The sequence below is a fragment of the Mirounga leonina genome, unplaced genomic scaffold, assembly GCF_011800145.1.
Source record: "Mirounga leonina isolate KUSES-001 unplaced genomic scaffold, KU_Mleo_1.0 Mir_53, whole genome shotgun sequence".
Lineage (NCBI taxonomy): Eukaryota > Metazoa > Chordata > Mammalia > Carnivora > Phocidae > Mirounga > Mirounga leonina.
The window spans coordinates 63,395,333-63,414,540 of NW_023270807.1; the positions used below are offsets into that span (position 1 = coordinate 63,395,333).

The 19,208-nt window shown below is 40.2% G+C and overlaps 1 protein-coding gene across 1 annotated transcript in view; it reads left to right on the plus strand.

Moving 5' to 3' along the window:
- The first annotated feature begins 372 nt into the window (after nucleotides 1-372).
- Nucleotides 373-19,208, plus strand: part of SOBP (sine oculis binding protein homolog) — a 160,001-nt gene continuing 141,165 nt past the window's right edge. The window contains 3 exon segments of the mRNA XM_034991738.1: nucleotides 373-639; nucleotides 13,869-14,007; nucleotides 15,806-15,991. Coding sequence (XP_034847629.1) covers nucleotides 544-639; nucleotides 13,869-14,007; nucleotides 15,806-15,991 — 421 coding nt within the window. The 5' untranslated portion in view covers nucleotides 373-543.

Below are 19,208 nucleotides of genomic sequence, written 5' to 3' on the forward strand. Positions count from 1 at the left end.
GCACACACACATCCACGCACGCACGCCCAGAGCAGCTCTCTCCGCGCCCGGCCCTCGTTCCCCTCGCCCATGCAGACGGACAGAGCGACGGAAGATGGCTGACGACTCCACGGGGCACCGAGGATGCAGCCCGGCGGCGGCGGCGGCGGCGGGAGCAGCAGAAGCAGCGGCGGCGGCAGGGGCAGCGGCGGCGGCGGCGGCGTTGGCGGCGGCGGCGGCAGCGGCAGCGGGAGCAGGAGCGGCGGCGGCGGCGGCATCCCCGAGACTCCTCGAGCTACCTTTCCCTCTGACAGCCACTGACGTTCTCCGCCGCTAGAAGAGACCCCGCTTCTTCGGCGCCCGCCTGCCCTCCCCCCTCCCAGCCCCAGCCCCAGCCCCGCCAGCACCGCTACCTCCGCCAGCATTGCCACCATCAGCACCACCTCCACCACCACCACCTCCACCACCACCACCACCACCACCACCACCACCACCACCACCACCACCACCACTGCCGGCGGCGGCAGCAGCCATTTCATCTCCACAGAAACCAGACACAAAAACATGGCAGAAATGGAGAAAGAAGGGAGACCTCCGGAAAATAAAAGGAGCAGGAAACCGGCTCACCCAGTGAAAAGAGAGATCAATGAGGAAATGAAGGTATTTTGGGACTTCGGGGCTGGAGAGACTGAGCTCTTTCTTCCTCCCGCTCCCTTTGGGCCGTTGTAGGGATTTGGGGGGCACGGGGAGCGCTTGTCAGTTTCTGTAGGATGCCCAGAAAGCCTCAGCTCCTCCTCCAGGTGCAAAACCGAGGCCAACTCGCGGGCTGCATCCCCGAGATTTGCCTACCTCCGATTTGATGGGGGTGGGGGGGCGGCCGGGAAACCACATACTATTTAACCTTATAAACCCCAGGTTGGCACAGGCGCGTTTCAGTGGGAGGGGACCGGGGGCCCAAGTGGCGGGTGGACATGGTGAGGAGGCTTTCCTAGTCGGCGGTGTAGTTTTTCCCCCTTTCTTGGGGAACCATTCCTCGGATGCCTCCAAAGTTAAGGAGCTGCCAGGCCGAGGAACCCCGGGAGCGCTCGATTCCACCCTTCCCTCCCGTTCATCTCCCCGCTCCTCGATCCCGCTTCCCCCCAACTAGCCAGCTGCGATGGTGTGAAGAGGCTGTCAGTGCCCCGGCAAGTGCGGCCCCAGCGGCATGGGGCTGGGTACCGTTTTGACTGCCGGTTCGCCTCGCCCGCCCCTGTCCGCTCCTCTCGGCTGCCTCCGCCTCCCTCTCGCCTTGGCGTGCTCCACTTCACAGTGGAGCAGACCCGGGCTAGCCCGGCTGAGAGATAACTGTCTGAGGGGCGGCCTTCCAGAGCGCCTGCCCATTGTTCGGAAAGGCCAGCCCGGAGTCCTTTCGGCGAGGCCGGGCTCCCCGCCAGGCCAGCGGTGCTCCAGAGGTGGTGAGCGCAGCAGCCTGGCGCTCCAGCTGTTCGCGTTGGAGCGATTGCACAAGAGCACCGCTCAGCTCCGGACCCCCCCCCCCCCCCCCCCCCCCCCGCCCCATCAAATCGGAGTTTTTCCATGAAGTTGAAGCTTTTGCCTGGCGAGGGTTTTATTCTGTGTTGATTTCACGAGTCTCTCTGGATTTCAAAAAATACATATTTTTTTCTTTCTGTGAATTACAAACAAGTAGCAGTTTTCAGGGGGACTCTAGTTTTCATTCTGCAGCCGTCCTGGTGTTCCCCATCTTCTGCATAGAATTCTAAACACTGCCAACTGACTTGGTCAGGTTGGGGAAGTTTGTGTTTAAAAGAGAGACTGGATGAAAATGGCATGCAACTAAATAAAATTTATCGCGTTTTGATGCTTTCTTGCTTAGAACAAGCATATTCTATGAGGGTGCCTTCTGGGAAGCCCCTGTTCAGAAGGGAGCACATGGATAAGACTTGCTATATGAGTACCTAGGTGCATATGTTTAGCTTTCCTTTCCACCGGAAAATGTCTGTAGCAATCTCAATTCGGAGATTAGAGTTTTTATTTCTGGGTGAGGAACTTTGTGCCTGAAAGCATGAGGGGCAGCATCAATCAGTCCAAGGAGAGTTAAGGAAGATTTGCCTTGGAAATCAATGCCATTCCTTCTGCTGGAAACCACCGTTGAATTCAATGATAGTTTTTAAAAAGAGAGACCAGTAGGAGTTGTTGTCTTACAATGGGGGTGGAATTCAAACAGTCTACAATAACCATTCTTTCTCACTTACCCTTCCCTCCTGTCTTGCATTTCCAGATACTTTTCCATTTCATTTTAAATTGGGGGGTGGAGGAAGAGGAGAGAAGCGAAGCCACTAGGAAATCACAGTGTGCACTGGCCCTTTAAAACACTGCCTAATGTGATCTATATGGATGGCAGCTTTTAAGTTTCATAGGTTCTAGAATTACAAATTAGCTAATTTTAATCAAAACATGTGAAATGTTATCCCGGCTGGATATAAAGGCTGACTGTGCTCAATGCTTGGGGCTCGAGTTGTTGACTTTGGCTGCGGGCGCACTCCGTGGTTTGGGAGATAGTTGTCCTTCTACAGTATAACAGATGTTTGTCTGAACTGGTGAGGAAGAAACAAAAACAACATTGTGTGAAGGGGAAAAATTACACAATCTTTAGCCAATGCTGCAGGACTAAGTATGGTATTAACCTTCGTGCACAAAATTTCCTCTTTTTAAAATGTTATTTTTCTTCCAAATCACCACCTACTATTTGAAGTTTTAGTCCTCATCGTTTCTGTGCAGAGTAGCATTAAATAAGAAGTTTCACGCAGCAAATAATACAGTCTCCTGTAGGACTGGTATTTTCTGTCTGGTTTGGACCCATGTATGAGAGATCCCGGCGGAAATCTTCAGTCATGTCAGTGCACACCATGCCAATAGGCATGAATTCCCATTTCTAGAGGAATTGTTTTGTAGGTATTCCTCTAATAGAAGAGTACCCAAAGTCCTCATTTGAAAAGTAATTTCTCAAAGTCAAACAGTGAAAAGGTTATTTTGAACTCATTACTATTTTTTCTGCTTTTAATGTTAATAACCACATGAATAAAACCCCTCCTTAAGCCTCATCGTATTATTACTCCTCCTTGTCCGCAAACCTAAAGTGTAGAGTAACATAACAAGTTGGTTGCCCTGTATAAAAATATGTGCAACAAAATGTCACCGAGAACACAATGTGGCCTTGTGCAGCTTCATATCGGTGCCGCTGGAGCTGCCTGGCTGTGTTTGCCTTCATCTGAACGGCTTTCATCTGGACCAGTGTAAACTAAACCCTGGTAAGTAATCACTGCCCAGCAGAAAGAAAGGAATGTATACAGCTAGCACGGCCTAAGCTGTAAAAACGGAAACCTGAGCCCCCACCGAGGATCACATATCAAGGCTTGAAGGTAGGGGAAATGAAAGGGGGAAAGAGGAGAGAGCGAATGGAAAAGTCAGCCTGGGAAGTAGAGGATCAGGAGGAGGCCCCCCTTAGGGAGATTTGGCTCAGGGATTAGGGAATTTTATCATGGTGTACAGTGACCTACTCAGGTTTCAACACTGGTTGGATCAAGTTGCTTCTCTGTGAGCTGAAAGAAAAAGGACTGGTGTGTATGTGATTTTTTTTTTTCCCCTTCGGGTAATAGAAAGGACATTGGTACAAGTGTCTATTTTAAGTACAGCAAATGCAGGGCACTGAGAATGAGCAACAAAATCACCTCATCAGGAGGCTTTCTTCAAGATCTCCTAGTTGAGATAGTTACATATTTATTTAAAAATGGCCGGAGAAGACAGACTGGCTGAGGTTTAGCTGACACCAATAATGGCATTGGAGATTGTCTTCATGTGGCTGGGAGCTAATGTTGGTCGCTGTTTCACTAGATCAGATATTGAGTTACATTTTCGTTATCACTGGTTTAATGTGCATGGCAGTTGTAACAAATTTAAATTTGATACAATATAATTTTGTGCGTGAAAAGTACATGACTTGGCATAGCTTGCTTAGAGTGTAGTGAAAATATCTTCAAGTAGAAATGCTTGCCTCATTATGACCTTTACAATGTTTCCTTATCTTTCCTTTTCTTCTTCCTTGCTTCATCCTGGTTTTTCTTGATTAAAGAGACTTGTTACTTTACTGTATTTACAATAAGTATGCCTTATTTAATTAGTGACCAGTAGAGATGATTTTAAAAAATTAGATGGTGATGCAATTTACATTTTGACTATTTTTGGTTTCTAAAGTGAGTATTGTGATTGTATCTAATGAAGACATATTAGTCTTCAATATACTGTTAGCTCATATGTATCATAATAAATGGATCTTAGGAGGGAATCCCAACATATAGAAGGGCTAATTCATTTTAGGAGTTCATCTGGAGCATGGTAGATATAATATAAAAACTAGTTTGTACTACTGGATGTGTGAATGTAAATACATGTGTTAAGTGTAAATGTAGTTGTACTTAAGGGTATGTATTTTGCATACATAGAGCTTAGTGAGCATGATTAGTGGCTACCCAACGGTAATGCAACTCAAAAAAACTACACTATGAGTAGAGGTAATGAGTCAGATTTTTATCTTTTAAAGTGCTTTGACAAAACGAATGTGATTAGATCAAGCACTCTGCCCTGGAAACTTTCCTAAACAAACCATAATTAATGCATTTACAATGTTATTTCTCTATCAATTGTTAAACTACAGGATACTCTGAATTAAATGTCTTGGGGTCTCCTTGACTGAAGAATTTTTTTTGTCTATAAATATTCCCAGTAAGTAATTTGTACCTAAAATTATGCTTCAGTCCTAATGCCGACAGTTAGAGTCAGGCACATCTGTTAGAGTTTAGTAGTAAACTCACCACAAGATTTGCTAATTTGGGTTCTGATGGTCTACATTTGGCATTAAAAAATGACCTGTGTCGGGGCACCTGGGTGGCTCAGTTGGTTAAGCGACTGCCTTCAGCTCCGGTCATGATCCCAGGGTCCTGGGATCGAGCCCCGCATCGGGCTCCCTGCTCGGTGGGAAGCCTGCTTCTCTCTTTCCTATTCCCCCTGCTTGTGTTCCCTCTCTCGCTGTGCCTCTACCTCTCTCTGTCAAATAAATAAATAAAATCTTTAAAAAAAAAAATGACCTGTGTCAACAGCATAGACAATAAACCAAGTTGCAGAGCCAAGCTGGTGAGTGCAGTGAGATAAATAGGTTTCCATTCTAAAAAAAGAGAGAGAGAAATCACAATGTGGAAAAGTCAGCATGTTCAAGGTTGAAATCAGCTCATTGCTAAAACAGGTATATTTTAAGTTTTGCTGCTGCAACTCCATCCTGATGTCAGACACAGTCTCAGGAACCTAGAAAGTAGGCTCAGGACAGGTCTCACCTTGGCCTTCACAAACCATGCGAGACCTTGCTGCTGAGTAGTACGGGCCTCAGGTGTGCCACGTGGCAGGGCTGGGGTCTAATGTTAGCTGGGACACGGTCCTTCCTCCTTGGAAGCTGGAGAAGGATGTTCCTGAGCCCACCAGCTTTTTCCTCCACATTGCTCTCCGTTGTCCTGCTCAAGGCTCCAGTCAAAATCCATTAAGAGATAGTTGTGGGAGGGCATAGAGATCTATGAATTCTCCTCTGTTCAAACCAGGGTTTTCTGAAAAGTGTCTCTTTCTCTGTCTGTGAACCTGTGAATGTGATAGAGCAAGATTCTCTAAGCCTTATACAACATGCAGGTTCCAGAGACGAGGAAATGGAAAGGAACCACTCCACTTCCTCCCGAATCTGAAATAAACATTTGAACTAGAAGAAAATGAGTCTGACAGACTCATTCCCTTCTGCGTTTCCTGCCTCCGTGCTTGCCAAGCACTGCTCTGAGAAGCCAAGCCCTGCTCTCCTTGTGTGAAAGGCAGACTCATAGAAACCAAGAGGTAACAGTTTTTAAAGGAAAGTCCAAAACAGGGCCTCGAAAAGGGCAAATATCAGTGAGCACAAGGGACTGAAAAAAGGGGAGTTGCAGGGAGAGATAGTGTCTTGTTAAGGTGACTGTACTTTTTATATCTTCTAGGCAAGTGTCCTTGTCATTCAGTCTTTATACTTCTCTTTCTTTAAAAAAAAATTATTAGAAGCAGTAGAAGACAGAATATTTAAAAAGCTCTGAAGTCTTAAACTTCCTCTTGTGGAATGGGAAGTCAGCCACCCTTACACTTGCAAGCTAATAAGATTATTGAGTATTTTCCTAAAAGAGAAGGGATATTACTAGGTAGAATGAGAAAAAAAAAATAGGGTACTTTGTTTTTGATGGTGCCAATTGAAACATGTAAATAGACATGAAAGAATACGGTGAGTAAGATTTCTGAATGTATATTTTAGGATCTGTAGACTGATGGGTGTTAATATCTCTTATATAACCAAAGGGCTGTGGCACTCTGTCCAGTTTGAAGGCGAGTGGCTTTGGCAGGGACAGAAAGACAATGTAACAAGTCCTGGTGATTTTTAGGGCAGTTCTGCAGCTGTGATTGGACACAGCTGCACAGAGCCGCACACCTGCCTTGCTTGCCACAATGTTAGCCTCAGGGCTGGAATCCACAGTTTCACAGCATTTGCTTGACCTTTTTGAGGACATTTGATGTCCTGGCCACAGATTAAAATGTGGGGCCATAATTGTCTGCTCCATGTCACAACAAGACAATAGAGCAATATAGGTTTTATATGTGGAAACACACAATTTTGGTTTCATATTCCAATTATACAGATATCCCATTTAGAATCTATCAATAAGAGAACAAGACTTTCTCCATAGGGCTGCTCCAGGCCGGAGTTGGATTTTAGTGTTATGATGGGTCTTCTGCCCTTAGAACTGCATTGTAATCATTGTGTTGTGGCTGAGAACAATGCTACAAAATGATCCAAATGGAGTGCAGTGACCATCTTTACAGGATCTCAAGATAAAAGGCTGTAGTTCAGGTAAAACCATCAAGGCTCAATGGGTACTCTTGTATAAATCCAACCGCTCTTATGATTCCATGCATGTGGATAGCCCACTAGTGGGTCATCTGTGGGGAGTGGCTCATCCTTAGGATACCATCTGATCCAGTGGGATCATGAATGTGGAAGTACTTTGTAATCTGTAAAGGGCTCTTACAGTATTTCTTCTGCATTATTTAAATTTTACCTTCCGACTTTCTTGCAGAACTCTAAAATAAAACTGATCCAGTGCGTCTGTGTTAAGACAGATGACTTGGACCCAACCTTAGGCCAGATGTGGGGATAGAGCTCAAAACTGACTTGTAATCAAGTTCAGTTCTTATGTCTGCAAAAGAAATCAGCTCTCTTCTGCAGATTGCTCTCTCACCCCCTTTTAAAATCTCAATTAATGAGTTCAATGACGCTTAATAGAAATCTACCTCAGAACACATGGAGATGAAAAGGGAGATAAAATATTTTCCAAAAATAACCATCATTCTATCATTCATAATCTCAACCAGCAGAGATACTAGCATTTTTCCCCCTACCTTATAAGTTGTTTAGGATTGGAGGTTTCCTTTTCCTTTGAAAGTATTTCTCATAGGCTTCACTTTCATGGACAATGTGTGTCAGAATGTTTTGAAGTTAAGTCATGTAACTGACAGATCCTTTTTATTGTCATTAGGACTGTGAATGCGACTGACATGGTTGTCTATGAGAAGAATATGTGGTAATTAATTTTTAATTAAAATGACTTATTTTTATAAAAATACATGGACACGATAGAAGTGGTAGAATAAGCAATACAAAGAAGCTAAAAGAAAAACAAAGCCTATAATTTTCCCACCCAGACACAATACCTATCAACATTTGATATATGTCTTTTAATGCCCTTTTCTATGTGTGATGTATAGTACTTTTTAAAACAAAAATGGTCTTATAGTGTACTATCCTTCAAAAACTTAATATATTGTTAATAGCTTTTCAAGGCAGTAAAAATTTATCTACAGTGTATATTTTATTGGCAAAATAGTATTCCATTTTAGTCATTCCATGACTAAGCTGTGATTTATTTAACCAGATTCCTATTGTTTGGCATATAGTTTGTTTCTAAGAAAAAAACACCAAGATAGACATTCCTGAACATGCATATTTTTGCACTCATTTCCTTAGAATAGTTCCTACAGTGCTGAGAAATAAAATTGCTGAATGAAAGGGTATGTACATTTTTAAAGGCTTTTGCTGCATACAGTCAAATAACCTTTTCTAAAAGTTGTATCAACTTAAATTTCCAATACTAGGAGACTGCTCATTAACACTGGATATTACAATTCTTTTAACTTGCACATACTTATTTTTAGAATCAGTTTCCCTGAAATTTATTTGATCATTTCTCTGTATTTATACACTTAAGAAAATATTTGTGACTGTATTAAAATGTACTAGCCCATTGACTGAGTATATTCTAAGTGCTAGGCATTGTCCTAGGTGAGGCATGGGGGAAATAAAGGGTTTCTGCCCTTGGGTAACTTATAGTGTATTTGGGATAGGTGACATATTTTACCAAAACTGGGACTTGGAGTGAAAATCGGGATTATGTTTGTGGGGAGAGAGAGGACATGGCTTTTCCCTAATTTGAATGAATGAGTGGGAGCTCTCTGAAAACTTTCTGCTCTCTTGGTTAGGATACAAAGTTGAAAACATGTCAGCATTTAGTTTTATGAGGACTGGTAAGAAAGAAATCAGTGATACTTACCTATATTTTAAAGATTTATTTATTAATTTGAGAGAGAGACAGCAAACATGAGTGCTTGGTGGGAAGGGCAGAGGGAGAGGGAGAGAGAATCCTAAGCTGCCTTCTCACTCAGTGCAACTGGGAGCCTGGGGGCTCAATCCCACAACCCTCCCTCCCCCCGGGATCACCACTCCAGCAGAGACCAAGAGTGGGACACTTAACTGACTGCGCCACCCAGGTGCCCTGGTACCTACCTATATTTTAAAATCTGTTTGGTGTTTTCAAAATAAAATCCTTAGTCCTTTTCAAAGACCTTGAAGTACTTGCATTTCAGAAGTATTGTGAGAATTTGTAATTACTGCAATTTTCAAAGTGTCTTCAAGTTAACTCTTTTTATTTACCAGTAAAATGTTCAATGAAAAATCAGTTAGACTGAACTTTGACTTTTGTGTAGTACTTCCAGGTAAATAAGGAGAGAATCTAATGAATGTCCTGGGAATTAAGTTTCAACAAAAATATATTTTGCCAGTATCAAAAGAAATCAGAAGGAATGGGGAAATAGTAAAATTTCCAGCCTTTCCATCATCTTTCTGTGACCTATTTTTTTTTAAATTCATGCTTTCAGACTAAATGTTAGGAATGTCTTTTTTCCTTAGGAGCCCTGGAATTGAGAGAGGGGAATTGGAGAGGGTAAGGAAGAAGTATGGGGGTAAATATTAAAAGTACAAAGCAATTAGGGGTGCCTGAGTAGTCGACTCAGTCCATTAAGCGTCTGACTCTTGATTTCAGCTCAGGTCACGATCTCAGTGTTGTGAGCTGGAGGCCCATGTTAGTTCCCTGCTCCGTGGGGAGTCTTCTTCTGTCCCTCTCTCTCTCTCTCTCTCCCTCTGCCCCTCCCCCTGCTCATGCGCTCTCTAAATAAATAAATAAATAAATAAATAAATAAATAAATAAAATCTTTTTAAAAAAAGTACAAAGCAATTAGAATCAGATACAATGCCCCAAAATTATAAAATGAGAAGATTAAATTTCAACAGTGAATTTTGAACAACCCCCCCAACAATACAAATAATTAAAGAGAATAGAGGCCAATGATCAAATCCGAAAGCAAGTTAAGTGAAGTTTTAACATAGGTAGATAGAGGCCCTAGTTGGAAGGCTCTTTATACGCGATGTTGACATCCTGTAGTATGATTTCTTTGCAACTCTTTGATTGGTCCAAGGAGGTAGTTTCTTTGGAATTGCTGACACACTGGACTATATGGAATTGATCGTAGAAAGAGGCCTGGTATAAGAATCAGAAGATCTGTGTTTTTGTTTTGACTTTATTGGGTGATGTCTCATGCCTGTCATTTACTTTCTGGATGCTCTAATTTTCTGTTGTAAAATGAGGGTATCATATAGGTTCATCAGAAGTTTATTGTGGAAATCAAATACCCAACTTACAGGGTTATTGAAAGGAACAAGAGAGTTAAAGGATGTGGAAACACTGTAAAGGGCTGTAAGAGTGTTAGACATTATCATTATAATTATAGTGACCTATTTTCCAAACCCAAATTGGACCACATGGTATGAGAGAGGATTTTTGTGCCACTTCCAAGGGTGAGAGGCAGTCTGCAAAATGCGATTCAGATGCCAGAATATTGAAATTTCTGGCACAATTTTCATGGTTTATGGGAGCAATGATAAAATATTTGAAATAGTAACTCTTCGGTAAAAATTATGATGTGTGATCATGATAATTATGATATTTCTTTGCAAAAGGTACTTAATTTCTTGTGTAAGTAAAAATTCTTTGATTTTACAGAATCTTACTGCTGGGAGAGAACTTGAGGGACTTCATTTTCCCATCCTGTTTTTAGGACATTTGCTGGGTGAAGATTTGGGGGGGAACAAATTTCAGTACCTCCCTTGGTACAGTAACCTGTCTTATTATTGAACATCTTTACCTCAAAAATCTCTGTAGTTTATCACCTTTTTAAAAAAAAATAACATGCATGAGAAACTTTTGTAGGAAAGGAATATTTTTTTTAAATAAAAAACTCCTTTTTTAAGGGTAATAATACAAAAAAATGTGGAAGAAACAACTGCTGGAATTTTCTACCAGAAGGATTTGAAAGCCCTTATGGGCCATAAACATTAAATTTACTTCTTCTAGAATATGTTATGTTTCTTGGATGATAACTGCAAAAATCTATTTCATTTCCTTTGGTTTAGTATCATAATGAGCCCATATGATACCTAGCGTCAAATGCTACCTAGCAATTAAAAATCTTAAATTATCTATTCCTTGGGGTTCTTTGATTTCTTAATACAGTAGTGTATAAGACAGAAGTAATAGTCTATTTCATATGCTACAAGAAACTTTGGCGTTCGTTTTTTTCTTTCTTTCATCTTGCTTCTCCTTTCATGAAAGATTTGAGTTTTATAGCTTGAAGGTTTATAAACCTTTTGTTTTCTGCTTTTGCAGGCATGTGTCAAAGCATTAAGGTGTTTATTTTTATTTTCACTGACAAGAAAGGAAATGTTTTAGAGTTTATTTTCATTGACATTTATAGTAACTTGAAAATCATGGAAGAGATCAAGTTCATATTGATTGTTCCATGAAGCCTCTGAGTTTTCAGCACAAACCATAAACTAAGTGATGCAGTTAAGATGCCCCAATAATATGAATTTGGTGTTAATAATCCAGTTGAGGTTTCAGTTTTTACCCTAATGTCTGAAACTTCTGGATTCCATCCCTGGGATTGGTTCTGAAAAGCTGAATGGATTTGCAGCTGGACTAAAACAAACAAATCTATATCCTTGGCTGGGAGGTTGTTCCATGAATTATGCATCTGTAGCCTTTGTGTCACTTCAGAGGTTAGAACCGGAGAGAGAGAGGCGCCCAGATACAAACGGTCTAGAAAATTGGATATGGTGGCCGAGAGTTACTATGCAAAAGATTTTCTCTCTCGTTGGCACAGTTCTCTTGGAGATTCGGGTAAATAGCACACAGACCAATAGGATGGCTTGAGCTTGGCTTTTAACACTGTTGGGAATTGGTGTTTTGATGTAAGGTGTAATCCTTATCCTTGGAGATTTCTGCTGCCAGACCACTGATGGAGGGCCTCGATTTGTGTGCTTAGCGACTGTCATTCTCTGGTCCAGGCGCTTAGCTTAGTGAAAAGAATTGGGTGTTAGGGGAGACTGACGCCTCATTAAAGGGATCTCTTTTGATTGAGTAGAGCAGCATTTAGCTGAGTCCTCCTCAGTGGTATTCCAGAAGTTGCTGAGCTTATTATACATATCGATCATATCATCTTTGTGCATTCATGAAAAGAATGTCTATTTAATGTGGACATGACCAGCCATCAGAGAGAATAAATGCCTCACTGAAGCTTGATATGGCTGACTGTTGGCCTTGTGGATGGTAGCACTGAATCAATCTGGCTAGATTTTTTTAAATTGCCGGTGCACTGTTCTGTCACAGATAGACCCAATTGGAACTCTGAGCTTAAGTGGGCACTAAAGCAAAGAACCTAGCATTCTGTGGGTGGTTTGAAATGCCAAGTTTGTTTTTGTGGAGTCAGTAGTGTAATATCTTTTCTTTTTTATGCACCCCCTGCTGAAATCTAAAGTCATGAAATTCAAGAGAACAGGAACTCACACATCGAGGCTGTGCACACTCTTGGTTTGGACTGGGTGCTTTGTTTCAGGTATATAAATTATACATCCCAGTGTAATTCGGAAATGACAGCTTCTAGGGAGAACGAGAAAAGGTTCTTTGAGCCACAGAGAAGGTTAGAATATATAGTTTTTCTAGCAAGTCTGGGAAGCTCAGGATGCCTTGCCAGATAGAGATTTTTAAAAAAAAATAAATTCGTTGAATATTTATGAAGCCCTTATTCTGCAGCATAGAGCCCTTCTTTTTATTTTAAAAAATTTTCCTCAGCTTCATTGAGATATAATTGACACATAACATTGTGTAAGTTTAAGGTGTTCAATGGGCTGGTTTGATGTATTTATATATTGCAAAATGATTACCATGTAGCATTAGCTACCACCTCCATCCTGTCACATAGTTACCATTTCTTTTTTGTGGTGAGAACAGTTAAGATCTACTCTCTTAGTAACACTTGAGTATATGATACAGTATTAGCTATCATCATGTTGTACATTTTATCTCCAAACTTGTTAATCTAATAACTGGAAATTTGTACCCTTGGACCAATATCTCCCCATTTCCCTCACCCCCCAAACTCCTGGTGACTACCACTCTACTCTATTTCTCAGAGATATTTTAAGGCACATGCAAGCATTAAGATCATTAATACAGTCTCACATCTTGTTTCCAGATCTAGCAGTTGATAAGGTCACAAAAAAATAGTCACCTGATAGTAAAGCTTTAAAGCTGTCCAACTATACCCATCATTTTCACAGTTTGGTATCTATAATAACAACAATAATAGTATCTTACATTTACATATTGATTTATAGTTCATAAAGTGTTTTCAGGTGTTCTCTAAAATCTGGGCTATTAGCCTTAAGGTTATTTGATACTTTTATGTTACTTGTCAGAAGACAATCATAGCGACCTTCCATTTTATGGAGAAAGAATCTGTCACTAGTGAAATTTGTAAAGCAAATTGTCCATTGATTTTTGAAGTATACACTTGAAAAATGGAAAATTAAAAAGGGAGACCCTTGTAGCCTTGACAACTGCGAAATTATTTCTTAGCTGAGACTTTGCTTTATCTGAGATAAGAGTTATGTTAAAAAAAAATACCTGAATCAGAAAGCAATTCTAATTTAAATCAATCTGAACCACAAAAAGGTCAATTAATTGTTTTCATTTTCAAAATATTTTCTTAGCTGTTTTTGTGCTTTACCTTTCCATATTTTTGTGCTCGTGTGGGATATAGACTTTGCAGAATATTCTAAAATATGACTTCCTATTTGTAAGTAAGACTGACAAATACCTTTTCTTCTTATTATCTTTAAATTGCAAATGTCTGAAGGCCTGTCATAATTGGATGCGTCATCCTGAGATTTAAATGCATTACAGTTTTTGAACGTGATTTGAAAAATGAACAGGACTCTAGGGGAGGTGGGGCAGGTCTGGTAGTAAATGGGTAGTGCAAACGGAATTCGATTTATGCATTCTTTTCAAATAGTTATTGATTATATAAAAAAGAAGCCTATGCTTCTCTTTCAGAACTTTGCAGAAAACACTATGAATGAACTCCTTGGCTGGTATGGCTATGATAAGGTTGAATTGAAAGATGGTGAAGATATTGAATTCAGGAGCTACCCTACAGATGGAGAGAGCCGGCAGCACATTTCTGTTCTCAAAGGTAATGACATTTAATGTCCCTTTGTTCATGCAAAGAAGGATTAACTATCTCAACCTGCCAGAATTGAGTTGCTTTGGGACTCATTTTGTTGATTATGCCAATGGTTGATTTAAATGTACAACCCCAGTAGTGCTTTCCCATAAGCAGAATTCCACAGAATATAAGAGCACAACATAAAACAAAAATAGACACAACTTAATCCCCTTCAAGCGATGGAAGAGCTAGCTAGTGAGGGCTAGGGACTTTAAGGGCTATGGTCCTGCACACAGATTTATAGAAAGGGACAGTGTTTGCTAAGTTCTCCTCCTAATTTCCTGAGTCTTTGGTATATTAGTTGTTGGGAACTGGTACTTTCTATTAAGTGAAATACTGGGTTTGGATTTTTAGACCTTAAGAGAGAATTGTGGTTAGTTTGGTAATCCCCTCTTCCTCCTTTTTTGGGTGGGAATTCTAAAGGAAGGCCTTATTTCTGTTTTGTGTTTGAAATTCCTCCTGCTCGCAGCCTTGGATAGGGTAGAGGAGTAAGAGAGTAGTGCATGATTGGATCCTACATTATTTTATAAGAGTTTTCATCAAAGCCTAGCTAAAGAGTGGAAATTAGACCCTTGGCCAAGTTGAATTAACACTGATTCTGTCAGCGAATAGCAGTGTCAGATATCTCATGAGGGAAGCCTAGAACCATCGGTGGGTGTTGATATGGATACTGAATTTATGAACATAAATTTGGAGTGAGAGTTTGTTTGTCAAAGAAAAGGAGGATGTAAAGAAGCAATCCATTTGGTGAACTTCAATAAAATGTGGATAAAATTCATTGTTTATCATCATTGGCAATTTGATCAGTGTTTGCACTGCATTCAAAATCTGTTGGCATAAACTACCTGCTCATGCATTTTATTTCCAGTCTCTAAGATAGCGCTTTTCCTTCTTACATGCCAAGCAACAAAATGTAAATGAGCTGTCCTGCAGGCATGTGGAATTGAATGTATGTGACAAGTTTCATGTTAAGCCCGCTATGAAATTGTACACATCATGTTACAGAGATAATATCATCAGTTTCACTGTAAATGAAAAATGCAAGTCATGAGTTTATATTCTATAAACTAATAGCTCGTATAATACTTGGTCTAGGTAATAATCTTTGCCTCTGGGGAACATGGAGAGAGTGCCAGGATATGCTACTAGAGGGAAAAAGTTGTTTTCCATGGTTGAATTTTTTTTTTAAATGATTCACATGCAAGGATAAAATTCACAAAGTTCATATCATTGTAAGTTTTCTTTATTTTCATTTTTGTTAATATTTAATGGATAGTAATGGGTTGATTTAAAGAGTTTACCCTATGAAACAAGTTTTCTTTCTAATAATCTGCTTCTTTCTCATTGGTTCTTCTGACTATATTATGACCAAACTTTTTAATACAGTGGGACCTAGTGATAGGACTGGCGGGGCCTGCTTTTAGCTTGCCCCCCCTGGTAGCCAGAGGGTGATGCCTGCTATTTATCCCTTTGTACACGGAAAAGGTTAATTGCCTCTCAAGTTTCTGTGGGCTCTCACAGTGCTAAAATTCATCACCATGATACAATTGAGATATTAGCTATCATAGTGGAGCAAATGGTAAAGGAGCCCCCTGGAAATTTATGGTAACAAGACTAAAAAGGTCCAGGATGGTCTGTGGAGTTCTGGTAAAGATCTGCAAGGAAAAATTTGTTTTGTTACATAGCCATTTCACTTGAGAAAATGTGGTCAGAAGGAAAACAAGTCCTTTTATAATACTGAATGTGATTTTTTTTTCTCTTACAGAAAATTCTTTGCCAAAACCAAAATTACCTGAGGACAGTGTTATTTCACCATACAATATAAACACAGGCTATTCAGGGCTTGCCACAGGAAATGGACTCAGTGACTCACCTGCAGGGTCCAAGGATCATGGCAATGTTCCCATTATTGTACCTTTAATTCCTCCACCTTTCATAAAGCCACCAGCAGGTAAGTCACTACTGGGGTTTCCAATGAGAACTATTCAAAGAAAGTTGTAATTATCTTATAAATAATTATTAAATGCCCAAGGTACCTTTGGAAAAGACTGTTGTAGGAACTTTGTAGACAAGAGATGTTAGTGCATGTGTTATTTGAAGTAGCATTACTCTGTTAGGCAAACTCAGGCAAAGTCCCCAATCTACTTTCAACTGAATGAATTTTTCCTACCACTGGCTAAAAAAAGTACTTTTTCCTTCTCTGAAATCATCTGTGAAAAATAAAAAAAAAAGTGAAATAATTTTATATACTGACTGACTGAACCATGTGGTGGTGTTGTGAGGGCCAGGTCTCCTGAGTGGGCTGCCCTTCTTAGAAACAGCCTTTATCCATCTCTGCCACAGAGTTCTTTCTAATTCGTGCAAAACTCTCTTTGAGAGCTTTAAAGAAAAATGGATGTCTGAATTTCACTTGTATGCAAATGTAATCAGTTCTTTAATATTTCCAGAAAATCAGATGGCAGTGTATGAAGCTGAGCATTATGTGATAGAAGCTAGGTTACAGCTGTGTTCCATACAGAGAAAGAAGTTCAATAATATTGTATCTGGCTTGCTGTGAAATGTTAGAATTATGCTAGAATGCTTAATTGCTACACTGGTTATTTTTCTGTATATTGAGTTGAACAATGATAAATAGTGAGTTTTGATGGCAGTACTTACTATAACCTACTGAAGGGAATGTTTGTATTTTTGGGGATGGGGGAGATAGGTGTGTGGTTATGTTTCCATAAACAGTGAAGATATTTATAGATATAAATTCCTGGGCTTATGTTATAGATATATTTACACCATATTCTAAGTGTTATTAACATTTTTCTTCATAGTATGGGTACATTCTCTTGCTTAGCCTACTACATTTTAGTAGTAAAAGTTTCCTTTCATATTGAGGTCCTCAGACATGGCGTTAAAATTCATTTACCTGTCAAAATCACTTGAAATTGTGTTTATCTAATTACTAATATCATTTGTGTACCACGTAAAGTTTGCCTTTTTAATGCACCTATTCTCCTCTGATTGATTGTTTTTTGATGCAGAGGGACCCAGATGTATCTCCCAAGGACCAAAGACATACTTTGCATAGGCCACTGGGAAGGGGAGGGGTGACTAATTTTGTAAATGTAGGGTTCATATTCCAATGTGTGTCCAGTGGCTTGGGTGAGTGGTGATGATAAATGGGATCAGTAAGGCAGTGTGTCTAAGTGGAAAGAACACTGGCCTCAGATTTAGACAGATTTAGACAGATTGGGCTCAAATCTAGGCTTTGTCACTTATCAGCTCTGTGAACATGGACATGTTATATAAGCTCTTTTCTTCTCAGTTTCTCCATCTGTAAAAAGGGGACCACAGTTTCATCTCATAGGATTGTGGCCATGAGATCAGAAAATATACGTAAAGCACCTAGCATAGTGCTTGCCACACTAAAGCCATTCAGTAAACACCATGCCTCTTTTTTTTTCAGTCCTTAGTCTGTCCTAGAATTATCATGCACATAATTTGTGCATAAAAAGGTGTGCATCCAAATGCAAATTCCCTTCTAAGATTTATTTGAGCAAAGCAAACAGCTTTAGAAATTAGCATAGCTGAGGCTAACATGACTTTGGCATGCCAAAAAACCTGCCCTGGAGTTTCCTGCTGAGCCAGCCACGTGGAATTCAAGCACACAGCTCCCATTTAACTCTAATTCCACATCAGATCAGGAAATAAATATGCAAAGGGATACAGGCCAAAAATTGAGCCTTGGAAGTCTTAGACATAGGAACTCAGAGGAATTAGAAGCCAGAGTAACCGAACACCAATGGTTTTATGCTGTCTTCATGCAACTCCAAAGCACTCATCTGTTGAAAACAAAATGTGGGGAAGGACGTGTTTAATTTTCTGTATCTGCTCTAAACCTTGACTCTGTGCTTCTCCAAGGTTCTATATGACAAGACAAAGAATCAGAAAGGTTCTCCACTTTCAAGGAGTTTTCTCCATTAATCCCTAAACAGAAACACTTACAGGAGAGATGAATTTTGATTTAGTCATATTATCTAGTGCAGGGGTCTGCAGACTTTTCCTGTAAAGGGCCAGATAGTGTTTTAGGCTCTGGGCTGTGCTGTCTCTATCAGAACTACTGAATTCTGCTGTTGTAGGTAATACATAAACAAATGGGTGTGGCTGTGTTCTAATAAAAAATCATTTACAAAAAAAGGAGCAGGGAGGGTTTGGCCCCAGGACCATAGGTTGCTGATTTTTGCACTAGGATAAGATTGGCAAAAGTTTCATGATAGTAAGAAGTTGAATAGAGTTTCTGAGAGTCAGGCCGTGAGCTTTGCCACGGTGCTCTATGTAATATCATAAGGGACAGCAACATGGATAGGAAGATGGTGGGGTTTTCAGGGTATGTGTGAGTTTTGGCACATAGAAGGTGTTCCAATAATGTTTGTTGAAAACTGAATGAATGGCTGATATTCAAATCCCTACTGCACATGCATAAGATGGTATGGGCCACGCTGTTGTTCACTGAGAAAATGCTAGTATCTTGGCTGGCTTAGTCCCAACCTGTCAGAGTTTGACTATAGCGTTATGACAGTGATGTGAATAATTATCCATGGATAAGTAAGGCCCACAGATTACCCAAAAACTTTCATCTAATTAATCATTTCAATTCCTCCTTTTGTTAAAACTTTTTACCAGGGTTATTATTCAGGGTAACTGAGTTGAGGCACATTCCCTGTCAATTTTATAGCCGTACATAGGTTAACATGGCATTCCCAAGGGAAACTAATAAATGGTACAATAGCTAGAAGTAAAAGGCCCCTCGATAATCAGCCCCTGAATAATTTAGAACTGACTGTATCATGCAACTGTCCACCTCTTGGGTGGGGAAGACAGGGATCATATGTATGTTTTGGATTCCTAGAAAGAAAATAACTGTTAGCATTTAAATTATTCCTGTTCTACCGTAAACTGGCCATGTGACAATAATAATACCTTATGTTTGTATTAAATCCTTTATAGTTCATGAAGCGCATTCACATTCATTATTTGATTTGACTTGATCTTCACAATAACCCTGGGAAATAGCATGCTAGATATAGTTAAATAAAAAAACTGAAGGTCAAATAGGTTAAATGGCTTTCTCAAGGTCAGGTGACTTCTAAGTACTTGAGCCAAGACCAGTACCAATG